The sequence below is a fragment of the Haemorhous mexicanus genome, chromosome Z, assembly GCF_027477595.1.
Source record: "Haemorhous mexicanus isolate bHaeMex1 chromosome Z, bHaeMex1.pri, whole genome shotgun sequence".
Taxonomy (NCBI): Eukaryota; Metazoa; Chordata; class Aves; order Passeriformes; family Fringillidae; genus Haemorhous; species Haemorhous mexicanus.
The window spans coordinates 41,830,032-41,848,752 of record NC_082381.1 but is presented as its reverse complement, the minus strand read 5'-3'; the positions used below and the strand labels follow the sequence as shown (position 1 = coordinate 41,848,752).

Below are 18,721 nucleotides of genomic sequence, written 5' to 3'. Positions count from 1 at the left end.
GTCTTAGAACCCATGGTAAAGGGGCATGTAGGTAATGAGAAGTGCTTTTGCTAAGAATCAATATCTTCTGCTGTTTCAGTATGTTGGCAATCAATCATTGTAGCAAAAAGAACAGTGAATCAGATGATATAGGTAGCTACAAGGGCCTTTAGGGGGATGGCAAAAATACAACTGGAAAATAGTAATTTAATTCAGAGTGTGGGCGTTGCAAACATTTATGACTTCTTTTGTGGATTTACTCTAAATTTAATTCATTGTTCAAAATAGTGTGTGTTCCTTTGCTTTTATATGGTAAAAGTCCTCAGTTTAAACTTACTAATGTTCCCATTTGCATCAGTTGTAGACGTCAGTGTAATTTTTTCTCTCTTGTCAGTCCCTGTAATCTATCTGCCCCAAATTTTTATCTTGTGATTTATCTGTAAACAATAAACACAAATTGTTCTGCACAGCGAGGATAGTTATTTGGTGGTGTTGTCAGTCTTTGAAACTGTTAGCAGTTCAGCATTGCTGTGTTTAGCTCAAAGAGTCTTCTGTGTTTTCTGTGTGAGCTGTAATGATTTTATTTTGAAAACTCTGGATTGTACTGTTCGTTCTGGACAGTCATGTCCTCCTTGACGTGGTCATCCAAGTTGCATTAATCCTGATCAGCTGTACAAGTGAAGGCTGCCATATGGGAGACATCGTTTTGCATGCAGGCTCTGTCAAAGCAAATACCAGACTTGGCATTTGCGTAAAAAATATAACAGAGCGAAAAACAAATGACAGCCATTTATACAATTTGTGGAAAGTTTGTTTTCTTAGTCTCTCCTTTCAGATTATTTATTTATTAAAAGATCTGACGTAGGAGGGAACACTGGTGGGATTTTTTTCTGATAATTCTTTCAGCTATGTCAATACTCAGTGTATTACAGAAACGAGGCTATTTTTCACTTGCCTGGATTTCATCTAGAGAAGATGGCAATTGTTAAAGCTCATCAGAATGTGTGTCATTTGATACTAAGTCAACCCATCAGAGAATAATTTTTCAGCAGATGTTTGGTGGAAACTTTTATTCCTGACAGTAGGGTTTCCTTCCCAGGGTCAAGTAAAGGCCCACAGAGTCACAAGCATGCCACAACTGCATCCAGCCAGATCATTCTTAAGGCTGACCTATGATTTTTTTTCTCTATTGTAAATCATTATCACCTGCATTTAGTATTCCAGAGTGGATTCAGGTCATGATGTTTCTAAACAAACCTTCATGGGTCAGTCTTCTGAACAGTTTGCAGGGCATATGATTTGTTCCAATGGTGAGGTCTCAGCAACTTTTTCAAATTCAAACTCTCTTTCGTACATTCCCATAAGTATTTACCTACTTTGCAGTACACATAAAAAAAAAAGGGGGGGGAAGAAAGGGAGGACAAAAAATAATCCACCCTGAAACACCAACACAAAACAAAATAACAGTAAAAACAAAACATTTTTTGGGGGGGGAAATGTGAAGTTTTGTTTTCCCCTGTTAGGTTGGAGTTGAAGCTGTATTGCAGCTTCTTAGAAGTGTGTGTGTATTTTCTATGTAACTGTTCTTGGAAAACAAATTGAAATGAGACCACATGAAGAGTGGTTTAGTCATGTTCAGCATTTGCTATGCTTATTTTTCCTTGTTGGTGTGTTGTTGTGTTGCTGTAATGGTTTCTAAACATTTCCATTTTAAGAAGGTTTTGAAGTCTGCTCACGAGACTTTGTTGTGTGCTGTTATTCTTAAAGCCAGGTTGTCTAGAATGGAAAAACGCTAGTCTAGGTTATCAGCTTCTGAATCTTTGTGTGCTAAAAATAAAACTTTCCTTTGTAAGGAAAGCTGCTGCATTCATGGGCTGGGGTAAGGAATGGGAAAGCTGTGGTGCTTGCAGGGGTCTCTGCTCTTGTAATTGTCTGCTGACCTGAGTTTCTCCCTCTGGATGCTGGGTTCAGCTGTGTGCAGCATGGTTATTTGGGTCAGCAACAATGGTCTGAAAGTAGGGGATTTTTCTGGGGGACCCATAGCAATGGGATGAGGGGTAATGGTAAACTAAAAGGGGATGCATTCTGACTAAATTTAAGGAAAACATTTTTACAGTAAGGATGGTGAAATACTGTCACGTGTTGCTCAGAGAGGTGGTAGATGCCCCATCCCTGGATGTCTTCAAGACCAGGTTGGACAGGGCTCTGAGCAACCTGATCTAGTTGAAGGTGTCCCTGCTCACTGCATGGAAATTTGGACTAGGTGACCTTTAAAGGTTCCCTTCCAACCCAAGCTGTTCTGTGACTGTGACTTTACCTGGGCCCTTGATGGGTAGCTGCCTTCCATCAAGAAGGTCTCTCTCCAGCACTTGACCTCTGCTTGTGTTGCTTCAGCAAGGCCATTGCTTGGAGACAGTCACATGGCATAATTTAGAATCCAAATGAGGGTTAAAACTGCTTGCTGGCAATCTTGACACTGCACCAAGGTTTTTTCCCTTTTCTCCCTGAAGGGGAACCTCAGAGCTTAAGGGAAGGAAGGGCTAGCTTCTCCTAGTTTGTAAACTCAGGAGAGTTTATTATGCTCTCTTGAAACTTGATGTGAACTCCCAGATGAGCTCTGCAGCTGTATCAGTGACTCTTCAGTTTCAGAAGCATTATGGGATGGCGCTGTGTTTGTTTTAATTCTTAATCTTTGTCTTGATAAGAGGACATGGACATTGATTTCCTCTGTAGCAGTAAAAGCAAGGAGTGACTTTTGCATGTTATTTTTTCTTTACAGTGCAAAAAATACTAGGCCAAGCAACTCTTAATTGCAGTGGAAAGCTTTTACACAAGGCTTGCTTTTGAGTAGAAGTATTATATCATTCTGGTTTGAAATAGCATGGGATGCATTATCCATTGCAAAGGGTCCTTGAAACCTTGGAGTGTATAAGGCCAAATGTCCTGTCACAGACATCTGCAGGATGAAGAAAAATAATCCTGGATATAGTGAGATAGCATATAGATGTATGCATCATTCCCTTGCATTAGCCTCAATTAAAATTTTGATAATTAAGTATTTGATTTTGTCTCTCCTGTCCTATTATGTGTTGAGGAGACACCATTTAACTTTGTATTCTTACCCCATTTCAGAGCTACCATATGGAATGCATACTTACATTGCCTTTAAACACCAACCAATAAATCAAGTGCTCAGAGCAAGAATGTCAGTTTGAGCACAAGTGAAGCGTAGTTGATAGGCATTGTCCCTGAAATGCCAAAGCAATAGAGGACATTCCAGAGCACACAGTGTATTCAAGTTGCAGAAATATTTTGCTACTAAATAAGAGGTTTCAAACAAATCCAAGTGCTATTTTTGATGACTGAGTAATAAGGAAGTAATTGAAAAGATGTCAATAAGGGCAAAAGTTGAATCACAAAGTTGTTCTCTTCTCTCAGAGAGGATATAGTCTAGGCCTGGACAGAATAGTCATGGGGTGGAGTGAGGTGTGTTTACCATATTTGCCTCCCTAGAGCAAAGGTTTACAGTGTTGGAGTGAACCTTAGAAACTTTAGATAAGGAAGTGCTTCTACACTTAAACATCCGTACATGTTTTTGTTTCAGAAACACCATTTTCATTTTTATTAGGAAATTTTTTTTGGCCTTTGATGAGAGCGGTGTATGAGAATGACTCCATGTGACTGCCCTTGTGGGTGTCTGATGAAGATGATTGCTTCCAAGCTGCTTGTGCTTTTCCTTAAAATGCAACAGTGTTTTTGGACTGCAAGCTAGTGATCTTAAGTTAAATTCCTTTTACTCAACCCTTGGAGGCTGTTGTTGAGAGTTTTAGAATCCTTCTTTCAGTTTACCCTTTCCTTCTTGGAAGCTATTCAGCCCCACACTATCTTAGGTCCTGCCACCCTGGTTTCTTAATCTCTCTGGTACTTTTTACAAAGTCATGCCAAGTGCAAGTCACCGTGATGTGATGGAGAAGGAGATGTATTGGCAAAATAATATCTAGACACAGGCCTTCAAAAAGTTTTTAGTAGGTAGTTCCTTTTTAAGACTGCCTAAGACTGCAGCTGCCACACTGCCCTTTGATATATCTGTATTTCTCTCATTGCCCTTTGCACCTGGAAGTCTTTGCCTCATGGTTCAAGATGAAGGTTTCTTCTGCCTGAGCTGGTAGAAAAGAAGCTGCTGCAGGGGGGAAAACAGACCTTCCTGGAGCTGTATTTTCTCCCCTGCTGCTGAGGCATCCTGAAGCCTGGCCTGACTCTATACACAAATCAGAGGGTCTGGAGGGTAGCTGGGCCACTCTGTACAAAGTGACTCCACCTTAGTGGAAGAGTACTTGAATTCATGTCATACTGTTGGTCACATGCTTGATATCCTGTGACATTTCAGGATGAGGAACAATTTTAAAAGGCACTATCAAAAGAAAGCAATTTTATCCTTTGTTTTTCTTCCAAAGTGTGGATTTTAAAAGCAGTTTTTTGCTGGTTTTTTTTTAATGCAGAACTGCTGTGCACATGCAGGGGTTAGAATCTTAGGTTTCTCTAGCATCAAATTTTATTACAGGCTGATAGGAACATTTGCAGATATGTATTACATTCTCTAATGCTTTGCATTCCTTAACAGATGGCAGGAAATAGAACAGGAACTAGGAGTATCTTGTCCCTGAGTGCAGAGTCAATCTGGAGATCATACTGGAGTGTTACCATTATACTTTCTGTTGATATGCGTCTGATCAATATTGTAAGGGCACTTAGATGTCATTTAATGTTATTACTAGAAGAAATTTTCTGTGTTTTTCTGTGGAAATCGATTTTTGTGGTTTTCATAAGGTAATTTAAGTAGATGGAATGGAAAAGCAGTTTTAAACTCTCATGAATTATTAACATTTTCTCTATAGGCCACCTTATGCTTCTGTACTTTGCTGTACTTACGGAGGTGGGTATAAACTAGGTAACAACATGTAATGTTCTGTATTCTTTCATGGTGTCTTACTGGCTTTTCTAGTCTGAGTTTCAAATATTTTATATATAATAGGTACTTGGAACTTGTTCAGCAACCAAAATGCGTTGGGAGGTTCGGAGAAACATTATGTAATTGATGCATTTGTTGTGTTGTACTGGCTCTTTTACCTTTTCTTTGTTTCCATCTTACTCCCATCCCATTTTTCATCACGCTCTACATTGCTTTTATACCTGTTGTCTTCCAAAGCATGTTAGAAAGCTACTCACAATAAACAAAGTTCCTTTGGCATGACTTGTAAGAAAGAAATTAAAGAAACTTTTTTCCCCTTTCTTTTCCCCTTCTCCACCCACCCTTAACATTTCAATCAGCAAGTTGTTCCCTTTTGTGAGACAGTGACTTGAGTCTTCAGACAATTGTCACCATGGTCTGAATGGCTGAAGAATTTAGACTTGGTCTCCTTCCCTTGAATGTTCTAGATAGGTACAGTCAGACCCGGAATAAGTTTGCCTTCTGTCAAAGTTCCTTTCTCACAATTTTTCCCAAAATACACACTGTTTTTCACCTGTTCTTTATTTTAGTAAGACCTCTCTGTGACAATAATGAACAGCCTGAATTTCTAAGCTAGGCTTAAGATAAAATAGCCAGACTCATGGCCAGAAAAAGAGTCCCCTGTGTTTCAAACCTGGGTTGTTGAGGGGCTTGGATGCTCCTGCTGGGTGTCCAGAGCAGTTTGTTCACCCTTCAGAGCTAAGGGAGGTCTCCCCTGTGTCTGATTTCAGGGGGAATTCTTCTCTCTTGGGTGGCTGCATGGTGCTTGAGGCTGTGGCAGGGGCAGGGCACTTAAAGATGACAGTTGGAACCTGAAGACAGATTGGGATGTGCAGAAAAGCTTGCCTGAAGAAATCCCACCATGGCTTTTCTGTACTCCTCACAGATGCAGTGTCTGGGTCAGGTTGTGCTCACATAGCCATTCCTTACCGACTTCCTGCACATGAATTCATTGTGTAAGATGACATTTGTGCAAGCGGCCTTCTCCCAGCAAGCTTTTTTTTCCTTTGGAGCAGCTAGAGTGAGCTGCAGCTCTGGCACTTTACCTCCACAATTACTGAGCCCAGGTAAATTGCATGTCACTGTCCAGTGAGGTTCATTTCTTCCTTCTCTTGAAGAAGTAGCAGGGTGGGCAGGGATTATGGGCCTTAAACTTAATCTGGGATAGTTTGATTAAAGCTTCTTAGGCTTTCCAGGATAATTTACCCCACCAAGGATATATATTCTTTTTGTAAACATACATTGTATGACTTGAGTATTCTGATTTAAAAAAAAAAAAGTAAGCCAGCTATGAACTTTGTCAGAGATGGAAGGCTGCAGAGAATGAAATTTCATTTTGGGATGGCAGGAGTAGGGCATGGACCCAAAAAGAATGGTTTGTTTGTATTTTTTAACCCCCAACTTGTACATCAAGTTAAAACTTGAAGCTTTTGGAGGCAGTGCTGTTATATATCCTATTGCAGATACGGATATGGAGTCTTTTTTGTAGGTGGGGAGCGTGGAATCTGAATGGGCAGTTTCCTGGTCAGTCAGGGACCAAGGATTCCTCATGGTCTGCTAGGGCAATGAGCTGGTGACTCTGTTCCACTGGTCAGCTGCTGTGCACTATTCTGTTCATGTTTAGTAATGCAAATTTCATACCTCTCTTTGTCCTCTTTTATCTCCCAAAGCTTAATTCTGAGGAGCACTGAGGAACCACATGCTTTGCAATTTGGGGGTTACTGATTTTTCTTGATTAAACTTCCAGCATTGTTCTTTTCTCCTTGTGTTGCATCTGGCAAAACTTTATCTCACTTCTTTCATTGTTCATGCTTGAATTACAGGATTGCTTGATGTAACTGTTCCTATACTTTCTGGGACAGAAAATTCTTGTGGGAATTCGATGCTTATAACTGGAAGCAACTCCTTGGGTCATCAAATTCTGTATTCACAGTAGGTGTCACATTTGCTGCTAATAGTTCTCAGGAGAACCTCAATATACAAGGAGAAAATTTCAAATCCTGATGAATAATTGAAGGATGTTTTAGCAGTATATCTGAGAGGAAAAGCTGCTATCTGTGACTACATGTTTCTGAAGTCTTTCTTTCCAAAGTTTTACTGGGAATGATTAATTTCATTTGAGACCTAAATAATAATGTGTCAGCTTTTACCAGAAATACAACCACAAGGTAAACTTGATGTGTAAAACTTCATTGTAGCAAGAAAGGCATGTGAAATGCATAATCGTAAATACCTAAATCACAGCAAACTTTTGGGGAACTCATTTGGATCCCAGGACTTTAAACATGCAGTTTTGTTCTTTCCTTCTAATGTGAGTGTCACTTTAGCAGAGCTGTCCATCTTGTAGGAAGAGTAGTCTCCAGAAAAGGTATGAAGCTTAAGTTTCTTCTTTTTTACTTTGCTTCATCTGTTGTTCATTTGGTACTATCACTTCCCATCTTCATTATTAATCAAGAATTAATAATTAATAAAATCAATTAAGCAAGAAAAAACAATTTAAGGTAAGTGAATAATAAGAAACACATTTGCTGAAACTGTTGATACAGCCATTTTCTCTTGCAAGGGAAAATCGTAGTCTATCATTTTCAACCTACAGTCAAGAGGAAACTCAGTCTGGATGTACTTCAGGAGCTGGATACATTCAGGCTTTGAAGCTTTGGATAAGGCAGGGGGAGACCAGCCAATCCCTTTGGTCAACCAGTGGCTGGGCTGTATTTGTAGAGGAAGTGAAAGGCCTATGGAGAGCCCTGAACTGTGGCAGCACTGAGATGTTAAAAGTTGTCTTGTGCATGTCTTTAGGGTATTTTGTTCACCTGTGTGGTAATTACTCTTTAATGGTCCTTGATTCAATTAAGAATGCTTAGAAGAACAGCTGCGATTACAGGTAGGTCCCAAAGGAAGCCTTTGGATTCATGTTGTTGTGAATCATCAAAAAGCTAATCAGCTTAAAAATGTAAACAAAACATATAATTCCCAAGAATTAAAAAAGTTACTTTTAAGTATTTAACATGTATTTCTAAATATGATTATTTTTTAAAGGATGTTTCATCTGTCTCTTTATTCTTTTGCCTAGTGAAGTTTCCGTTGTATATACTGCCCTGTTATTGCAAGATAAAGCAGCTTCTGTGAATTTTAACTGACACTTTGGAAGTTGAAATTGATGATGTCTTACGCATTCTTTGCTGGCAGGTTCCAGTTGCACACTGTTTTGGACCTCCAGGACTTTACAAAAGAAAGTTTTGTGCTGTGTGCAGGAAGTCCCTGGAGTCACCTGCCTTTCGATGTGAAGGTAACTCAAACCGTACTTGTACAGCCATCTGTGTGCCACCCAGTAAACTACAGTCTCCTTACACTGCATACCTCGAGTGCTTGAGAAATTTTTTGTTTGTTTATTATCCATTCATTGGTGGCGGGAAGGTGTGCTCCAAACTAAGGAATAATAAATCAACCACCTTCCATAAACTGCAAATTTTGTCAAACCTGTACACTTTTTTCATCTTTCCGCCAATTTGCTTTGAGCAAGCCTGTGGTGGTGTGCAATGAATCCCTGCCTGAGATAGGCAAAGAATGAGGAGCTAATATGGTGAAAGACTTGTCCTGTTGTGGTAATTTATTTCTGTTTCCAGTGGAAACTTTTGATACTGAGAATCATCAGGTATGCGTATTTCTAGAAAAGAATGTAGAATTTCCTGTGTTACTAGTCTCAGATATCTTGTAATGAGGATGAGGTACCTTCAATGGAAAGATATTTGAAAATATTATTTGTCAAAATAGTACTGCTCTGAACGTTCTGACATGGATTCTTTGAAAAAACAGTAATTAAAGAAATTACCCAAATACCAGATTTTTTATTTGAAATACATGTTGTCATGAGTATATGACTGATTTTGATGTAGGACAGCTCTTCAGTTCTCCATTGTCTTAAATGTCTATTAGTTGTTCAGTGGAGTTGTGAGGTTAAATAGAATTTACTGTTTAATTGGAATATTACCTCTGAACTGTTTAAAAAAAGCCTAATGAATGAAAAATCAATTCTTCAGGGAATTGAGTTGCTTCCAAAATCACTGTTTTGCTAAAGATAATGTCTTATTAAATATGATTTTTTAATGTGTATATGTAGGGGAAGCAATCCTCTTTGATCACGGCATTTAGACTTAGAATGGCACAGTATTTCTGTTTCTGCTTTTGTCTGTTGAGTTGCATAATGGAGCCAAACTGTTCTTCTGACTAGTGGGAATATGTCACATATTATAGCCACCATGTGACCAGGATGGTTTGGTAGGATGTTCTGTGAGCTACAGATAGCACAGGGAATTTTCTAGTGATCTTAGTAAGACTCAGAACTTGTGTGCCATTAGATAAACATAGAAATTTGAAAAGAAAGTAGTTGTCACCAGTTATACCCTCTTAACTATTGCAAATAGCTTTAGTTTAGTGATCCAATTTAGTTAAAGCTTTCTAAACTTTGCTTTCACGTTCTTACTCTATTAATTCTACTGCATTCTCATTGTATCCATTTGTTGTGGTTTGCCCCAGACAGCTGCCAAGCACCACACACAACCACTTGCTGCCTGCCCCACCAGTGGGATCAGGGAGAGAACTGGAAGACAGTGTAATATGGAAAGCAAAACCCACACACACAAGCTGAGAAAAATCAAGAAGTCATTCCCAGCTTCCCATGGGCAGGCAGGTGTTTTGCATCTCCAGGACAGCAGGGCTCCCTCACGTCTCACAGTGACAAATGCCATCACTCCAAATGTTCCCCATTCCTCCTTCTTGTGCCCAGCTTTAAATACTGAGCCGGATGTCAGATGGTCTGGAATGTCCTTGAGCCAGTTTCGGTCACCTGCCCTGGCTGTGTCTCCTCTCAGCCTCCCCCATCTTCCTCTCCAGCATGGCAGTACAAAAAGCAGAAAAGGCCTTGGCTCTGTGTAAGCCCTGCTCAAGAATAACTAAAACATCTCTAAATTATCAACCCTGTGTGCAGCACAAACCCAAAACAGAGCCCCATTCTAGCCTCTGTGAAGAAAATTAATTCTACCCCAGCCAAATCCAGCACACAAGTGCAAAGGAATATTTTTTTCAGATGTTTCTCTTTAAGTGCTTGTAAACATGAAGCTCATGAAATCTCAAGTTGTAGTTAGGTATTACAGATGCACAGAATTTTTTTAATGGTTTGTTTAATGTTCTGAATTGTTTTCATCACATGGATTTTACAGTTTTACTATTTTGTGTGGTGTGACTTGTTCGGTGCCCTTTTTCTGAATACCAGTGAGTCTACAATTTGTTTCTCTACTAATTTTTTAAAATATATCCTAAAAAGGGAAGCTGAAGTTCAAAAAATGCACAAGATTCTTCCTTTATTCTTTAAAAATGCTTGTGGAATCTGTTTTAGAAGTCTACTGTTTTAAGTATTGAACTTTTAAATTCAGATGGAGTTATTGAACTTTCTTCCTTTTTTTTTTTTGTTTGTCTCTAATGACTTAGCTTAATACTGCAAATCTAGTCTTGTTTATGATGTTAATGTCTAATAGTAAAACTAAGAACTTTTCCTGGACTCTTTACCATAATTAAGATAAAAATGAGGGTTAAGATGGAGTTACCTTCTCTAAACAAATGATTGACATCATTAAATATACTTGTAAAATAACCACTTTTTTCAAGTGATTTTAATCACTTGATTTGTGCTGTTTATATATTAAAATGGAATAAACTTTCTTGAAATGAAGTAAAAGGTTTCACCCACATAAATCTTTTGGGTGCACAGTAGGGGACCTGTTCTCAGAAATGAGCATGCATGTGTATTAATCCATAGTGAAATAAATATGTTCATGTCATTGGTAAAAATGACAGTAGATTGACTCCAGATTCTGGTGATAGTTACTGATTGCTTTGGATACTATTTTTGCTACCAGATTTCACTGGTGTCAGTTGAACCCTGACTCATGATGGTGAGAGTTGTTGTTCCTTTTATTTCCAGGAAGAAGGGATGGAAAGTAAAAAATAGAAATTGGAGTAATCCAAACTTTTTTTTTTTGTGCTGAATTCTTTACAAAAGTTCTTTAATAATCATTAAGCAGGAGCAGCAGATTTACTGGAGAAAGATGCAGTTAACATTTTAAAGGCTCTTCTCTCAAGTTTATCTATCTGAAAATAATCAGGTTGGGGTTTTTGGCAATCATAAAGAACTTTCATAGCTAGCTTGAATAGAAGATTGTAATTCTGTTGTGTGTTAAACAATAATGCAGATTAAGGAAAGGCTAAAAAAGATTAAATTTCTTTTTGTAGGACCTCTGATTTAGTCTTTACATTCAAAACATCCTCTTTCCTACACCAGGATAGTCACCTTAAGGGTTTAACTCCCTGGGACACTACCACCATTTATGTGAATGTATTTCTTACCAATCCTGGGCTGCAGTTGGTGCTAGAAGCAGCAGATGTGAATTAAATAAAGAGTAAAACCCCCTCTGTGTTCTTACAAAGTATAGCAAAGGGCAGTGCATGCCTGTATTGGCAGAATTAACCATAAAACCCCTAATGCTTTTCTAAGTTCCTTGAAGCTGCAGGATTGTCTATGGACACTTTGAACATTAGCAAGAGTATGACTCCAAGCATCTAGTTTGCCTGGTTAGTTGAACTGGCAAAAATGGAAAATATTCCTGTTACATCTATGAACAGGGTGAAATGTGAGTGGAGGAGGGACTGTGGCACAGCTCACAGAGAAGTTCTTGAGTGCAGTGAAGACACTGAGCATGGGGAGCTGTGTGTGTTTGTGGTTGACTTAGTCATGAGTCTGCTTCAGCGTGATGGGAGATTGTCTTCTCTGGTGTCAGAATAACACAATGCTAATTCTGCTCTGGAAGGGCCTAAAGAGATTTGAAATTGGGTTTTATTCCCAATGTAGATGAATAGCACTGTTTTTAAGATACTTTCAGATAGTGTGCTAATGTGTGCAGTTGTTACCTTCTAATCTCCAGGTTACAGTTCTCATATTTTTGTGATATGCTTGGAGAAATAACTTGTTTGACTGGAACCGAAAGATATTTGAAAAATTTGACGCTTGTCTCTTGCTTTCATTTACTTGATGAAAAGTCAGATGCCTTCCCAGAGTGTTAACAAAGCAGCTGCAGGAGGATCTTTTTTATCCATCTCTGTCTCTGAGGCCCACAGAGAACCCTCCTAACTCGTGCAATGATGAAGCTAAGTATTGAGATCTGTTAGTTATTGTTTTGGGAATTTTTTTTTTGTAAATCATAACTTTGTAGCATAACTGCAGATTCTTTTCTTTCACATCTGGTATTTCAAGTCAGCTTTTAAATAATGAAGGCATTTTAAAACCAAAACTTGCCTAAACATTTGCAGGGTTCACTCAAACTTCTTCCACCTACTAGTACCTACAGTATTTTGGAAGGCGATGTTAACCTTACTTAGGAGGGTGCTCTGAAAAAATTATTTCCTTTTTTTGACACTGAAATAGTGATTTACCTTATATATGATGATTAAATCAAATTAGCCTTCAGGCACAGGTATGTTGGAGTAGGCAGCAGTTCCTGTGAAGCTACAAGACAAAGCCAAGCAGTTGTACACATTGAACTTGCTGTAATTGGAGGAAATATGACAAGTGCTGCCTATGAGGAAAATTAGCTCAGCCTTTCTTTTATATTTGCTGCATCTTTTTAACACGAATGAGGTGGAGGAACACACAAAACAATGCTGGTGAACTTCTTTATTGTCAACTGTCTATTGCTGAATATAAAGAGCATGAAGGAGGAAAAGTATGGTGAGAAAAGGGTAGTGGAGGAGTATTGAAGGGAGGACAGAAGGAGATGCAGAAAAACTCTGGGGTTTCCAGCCTAAAGAATTTTTTTTTTGTTTTTATGCTTTTAGTTTGTGAGCTACACGTGCACACAGACTGTATCCTGTTTGCTTGCAGTGACTGCCGGCAGTGTCACCAGGATGGGCACCTGGACCATGTAAGTGCAGATGCCTGTGCAGGGGAAGGTGGTTGTGCATTCTGTGGGCTAGAGAAGGAGCAGTCTTGGTCTTTAGTTTCACATGCTGCCAGCATGTTTTATTTGCTTATTGGCAGGCAAAGGACATATGTGACTTCAGAATATACTACAAAGAGTGAGATGAACTTAAATGCTGATATATTCACCATGCTTTTGAACTCTTCCTGAAAAATCTATGGAATGTGTAAAACCTCCAAATAAAAAATTAAAAAAAAAAATAAAATCAAGTATCTTACATGAAAGTTTCTTTGCAAAAGCTGGCATGGAACTCTTTTTTTTTTCTTTTTTTTTTTTTTTCCCCTCTGTATGTTGAGCTGTTGGCTACATTGCATCCCTGGCAAATGTTCTCTTATCCTCATGCTTCCTGCAGTCTGGCTGAGGCAAAACTGCCTATTTTCTTATCTTCTCACAGCACAGTAGATACAGAATATTGACATTGTAGGATGTTTTTTTAAAAGATATTTTTTAGTGGACTATGAAGGAAAAACATGGTGATAATTTTTTTGACAGTTTGATAAAACTTTTTTTAGTGAAATGTTAGATTGTTGAAGATTTGTATTTATCTTGAGAAAAACTTAATACCCTAGTATCTGTTGCTATTTTCTCAGAGCTATTTGAATTACCGATTTTAAAGTTGTATTGAAAATGCATGTGTATCTGATTCATGTAATGCTAAGTTGTGATGTGTTCCCTCAGGATACTTACCACCACCACTGGAGGGAGGGAAACCTTTCTTCAAGTGCTCGTTGCGAATTTTGCAAAAAAACCTGTGGGTCTTCTGAGGTGCTCTCTGGCATGAGATGTGAATGGTGTGGCATCCTGGTATGTTGTGCTGCTGCATGTATTTGTGGTAACCACATATATATGGGCATGTGCTTATTTGAACACTTGATATGAACAAAATTTATTTGCACACTGTGTAAATATGTTTTGTATGCACTTTGTAAATATGCTTAATCTATACAGTTATTTACTTGAATATGTATTTTTTTTATATGTTAGATGGGAAATCTGATTTTTTAAATCCTCATCATAGTAATTTTAATGAACAAGTCTCAAAGTCATAGTGAAACTTTGTGTAATTCCATTGGAATTTATCCGGGCCTAATCATTATAGATCTGTGGTTAGAAGCCTGCAGGCACTTTCTGTGTTAAATCAGAATTTCTTTCAAATCATGAATTCTGCAAGGTTAAAGACTTACCATTCTATAAGACTGACCATTCTAATATGTTAACTGTTATTTCAGTATAGAATAGGTCTTAGACTGTGTGGTTGGGGTATTTTTAAGCTGTCAATACCAGTTTCTGTGGTTTTCTATTCACATGACACATGTTTATTTCCCGTGCAAGCTGATGGTACCCTTCAATAATAATTCTGGAAACCACAGCTTTTCACACACTGATAAACAGTGTGTAGTGCAGATAACAATTAGTCCATCCATTTAATGCCACCTCGTATTAAAATATTGTGGAAGTGAAAGTAGCACCAGATGAGGTGGGAACTGAAAGTATATGTAAGAAATCATTATTTTGCTATTTAAGGCTAGATGAGGTATTCTATGTAGTAATGGCTTAAAATAAAACTCTAGAGGTTATTCAATATTTCAGTTATGATTTCAATGATTTTTTTTTTAATATTGTGGGGTTTGTATTTTAATCTGAGACATAATTTCTGAGGTGGAAGGGGCTGTATTTGAGAACAGTCAAATACAGTTCTCAAATGTAATGCAGTTTCTCTAGGAAATGTAACATGCTGCGTGGCCATACATACAAAGGCGTGTGTATTCAATAAAGGCAGAAGATTTGCAACAATGTAAAGGCAGAAACTATCCAGTCACCTTTTGGAATAAAAATGAAAACAGTTTTAGCTCAGAATCTGCAAGTGGGTACGGCTATATAAGAGGATACTGCTCTTTTTCAAGCTGTTCAATATAACGTGTGCACCTTTTCCATTTCCCCCAATAAATATCCACATAGAGTGGAATATCAGAGTTTGAGACCAAAATTTTAAACTTCTCCATGTAGCTGTATAAAAACCTTTCTCTTTTAACAGAACATGTTCATGATCTTTGAAAGTTTCTTGACATATTAAGACTCCCCATTACTGGTAACACAAAACCTAAATTAAACAAATAAAAATCTAGAGCAGCAGATGGGCCATTCATTTAATGAAAGTGATTTACAAAAGGTCTATATAATCAATAACCTGAATTATACAATTTCACCTCATAGTTTGTTATGAATAAATTTACTTCCAATGTGTATCACGAGTTCTTAACTAATGCTGTTTTTTATAGGCTCATGCTGCTTGCTGTGTAATTGTCCCACCGGAATGTACCTTTGGAAGATTAAGGAATATGATTCTTCCTCCAAATTGCGTTCAGTTGTTTTCTCGCAACTTCAGCAAATTGCATTGCTTTCGGATATCAGAAAATTTGCAAACAGAATCAGGTAAAAATTTCAAAGTTTAATGCAACTAATTGATGAGTATGTTTGACCTAGAGTCATCATTCAATTAAGTATATTACTGCTAATTTTTATTGGCTTTTGTGGCAATACGGTAACTTCTTGCTATTTCTGGGAGAGGTTAGAGATTTTTTTAATGGATGCTGTGCAAAATGCAGAAACTTCTGTTTACTGGTGCAGGGCAAGTTGTGCACTATCCTTGAAACAAAGAAAGTGAAAACTTAAAAAAAATTGTGGTGTTAGTGTTATCATTGCTGGAAATACTAATTTCTTATATCATGTGTGCAGATACTTTTATGTGTCTCTTGGATTAAGCATCTGTCGTTTTTAAGGTTTCTGTGCTGAAACAATACCATATGTCTAGGCAGGGTTATGTTCTGCTGCCATCTAGAGTGAATGTTTGTTTAACAGCTCTTTAGGAACAAGAGTTTTTTTTTAGGCCTGAAGTACATGGAAGTATTTTTTCATTTGTATTTTTATTATTATTCACCTGTAAAACCTTTCTTTTGGCGCTTGAATGGAATAGGAAAGGAAATAAAAGGTAGGCAAAATACAGCTCATGAAAGTTAAATATTTGCAACTGCTCTTTTTCTCAACCTGGCTGATTGCTCTTGAACTTTCTGCTCTGAGCTCAGGTTTGGTTTTTGTGAGGAGAGCTGATGATGAGCAGGACCCCTGTGCCTGTGTGCAGAAGCTGCAGCAGAAATCCTGCTAGCGCGCGAACTGCGCGACCCGAGGTCTGCGCAGCCCAGACACACTCCAGTGACCTATCGAAGGCACAGAGGAGGAGTTAGGTTGTTTTTGTGGATTGGTTTTTTTTCAGTGAGTGTTTTTTCTTTTTGATGAATTTGCTTGCTAGTGGTAAAAGATGTAGTATAGCACCCACTCGAAAATCATGGAGTTCCTAATGCTTCCAACATAAGAAGTAACCAAAACACAGAGTCTGGACGAGCTTAATTTTGCAGCAGGACTCACTGTGAACTTTGATTCAGTGCTATTGTTAGGTATTTCACAAGTGTCCCAAAGCTTTAAGTGGTGTTAAAGTTGATTATTGTAACTAAGAGAAGTTAATCACAAACCTTTAAAATAGAGTCTTTGGGTTGACTTTTCTGATGTTAACTAAGTTTCTTCCTTCAACAGTGATTTGTTCTTTTAAGATGTCAGACTTATGTTTCCCGGTTTTTTATTTTTAAATCACCTCTTAATAAAATTGAACATGGAGCACCTTAAATGAAAGAATCCAAGCTACACAATTTTAGCTACACCTTCTAGTCTCTTCCTTCAATATTTTAAGAGTTGGAAGGAAAGGTTTTCTATTTCAGGATTTATGCTACATGCTAAGTATGTCATTTCATATTATGCATAGTCAAGGGGTTTTTAAGCAAGAATGGTTTTTTTGCATTGCTTTAATGGAAAAGTTTGTCTGATCTTTTGAATTGAGAGAATGCAGCCATTAGCTTGTGGTCAGAAGCAGATACATAGGGGTGAAGGAATATTCACTAACTTAATTTGGACCATTTCCAGTGCTTTATTGTGACATGAAGGGAAAAAAATCAAATTGAATAAAACTCACCTTGTTTAGAAAGCCAGAATACATTTTTATAGTCCTTAGCCTGTGTGTCACAGAGGTATGGTATAGCAACACCATGAAAAATCTCATTTCTAACACGGGTTCTCTTTCCTGTAGCCTGTGAGAATTTCTGCCCCTTGGGCTTAGCTCCCCATCATCCAATGGGCAGCAGCCTCTCAGGATGGAGGGGCTGCTGATACCCAGGGGAGCAGTGCCCAAGCCATGGGGATGCCCCCCTTTCCTCCTGCTGTAGATCTGTTGCATACCTGTGACCTTGACAGCTGCCTCAGCAATTAACATCTTCCTTTTTTTTTCATGGTCAGTGAGCCACAGCTGTGGCTCAGCACAAAGTGTGGTGAGTAATATTTGTGGTGCAGCGCCTTCCTTGCACTCTGCTGTACGCAAAGTGTTTTGTTCTGTGTTTCCGTAGTTGACAGTGCTTTTTTTGCATCTTGGTTTAGCACTTACATGCTGAGTGTTTAGGTATTAGTCTGGTGCCTCCACATGACTCCTTTTATACCATCCACATCCTGTTGAGCCTTGCTTCAAGACCTGCTGCTGGATGTTTGCCACTCTCAGTCATCTGCTGAAGATCTGGCATCTTCAGATCACTGCCAAAAGCACTGGATACTATTGCTATATGCTCTTTTTCTTTGCCCAAATCCTTCTTTAAAGGCAGAGCCAATAATTGTCTTGAGCGAGTTCTCACATCATCCTGTGTTGAGGAAGCTCAGTGCTCTAGCCTTTTAGTCCTTGTTACCCATGTTCACAGAACAGACCTTTGTTTTCTTACAAAACCCCACTAGCTCCTGGTATGTGCTGAAAGTTACCAAGATGTGTCATGAATCTAGCAGCTCCCTGATACTCTCTTAGGATCTATTTGATGCTCCTCTGACAATGAAGCAGCTCAGGACAGCTGCCTCAGGAGTTGCTGCTGCTTTTCCAGGAGAAAAGCATAGACTCTGGGTGCAGGTCTTGCTAAAGATTGTGTGCATGCTAGGGATGTTTCAGGGCAGCAAGGAACTCCTTTGTTGAAGGATAATTAGCACATCTGTGTGATGGCAGACTCATTAAATTCTCCTGATGTGGCATGCACAGAGGGCGCTCCTCTGTTGCCACCACAGCTGACAAAAGACATCACTCATACGATTGTGAAAAGACCGGTCTGAGGTACAAAGAAGTGTTGGCAGTTGCCTGGATGAGTTGCCTGCTACAGGCATAGCTTGTCCCAAGCTGGTGGTTGGGAAGTGCCAGATGACTTGTCCCACGCAGTGATGAGCACAGCCATCGTCGCTGACCTACTGGGGACCATTTGCCTGAAGGAGGTTTTGCTGTGGTGTAAATGCTAAGCTTCATCACCAACATTTGGCAGACATCTCTGTGTTGGAAGAGACTTTTTTTAAACCCTTGAGCTACCGGGAGATGCAATGGTAGAGCAATGTGGAGCCCCTTCCTCCAAATGATTCCTATCATAACAAATTTCAGAGAAGTCATTGAACTTCACTGGAATAGTTTCAAGATGCTGTTGGTGTAGATTTTCCTACTATTCAGACTGAAGGAGAAAGTCAGCTTCTTGTCATCTAAACTGAGAAAGAAAAGAGTTGGGAGCAATCAGGAGCAGTAATTTCTTATTGTTGTGTTTACTGCTTCTTTATTTTTTTAAAAACTTTATTATCTGGAATGTAA

General features: G+C 38.6%; 1 protein-coding gene across 1 annotated transcript in view; it reads left to right on the top strand.

Annotated features, from left to right (window-relative positions):
* The window catches only part of DGKQ (diacylglycerol kinase theta), an 87,330-nt gene that overhangs the window by 23,954 nt on the left and 44,655 nt on the right, over nucleotides 1-18,721 (top strand). The window contains exons 3-6 of the mRNA XM_059836977.1: nucleotides 8,177-8,276; nucleotides 12,875-12,960; nucleotides 13,696-13,821; nucleotides 15,297-15,450. Of these exons, the coding sequence (XP_059692960.1) occupies nucleotides 8,177-8,276; nucleotides 12,875-12,960; nucleotides 13,696-13,821; nucleotides 15,297-15,450 (466 nt within the window). The remainder of the gene's footprint in view (nucleotides 1-8,176; nucleotides 8,277-12,874; nucleotides 12,961-13,695; nucleotides 13,822-15,296; nucleotides 15,451-18,721) is intronic.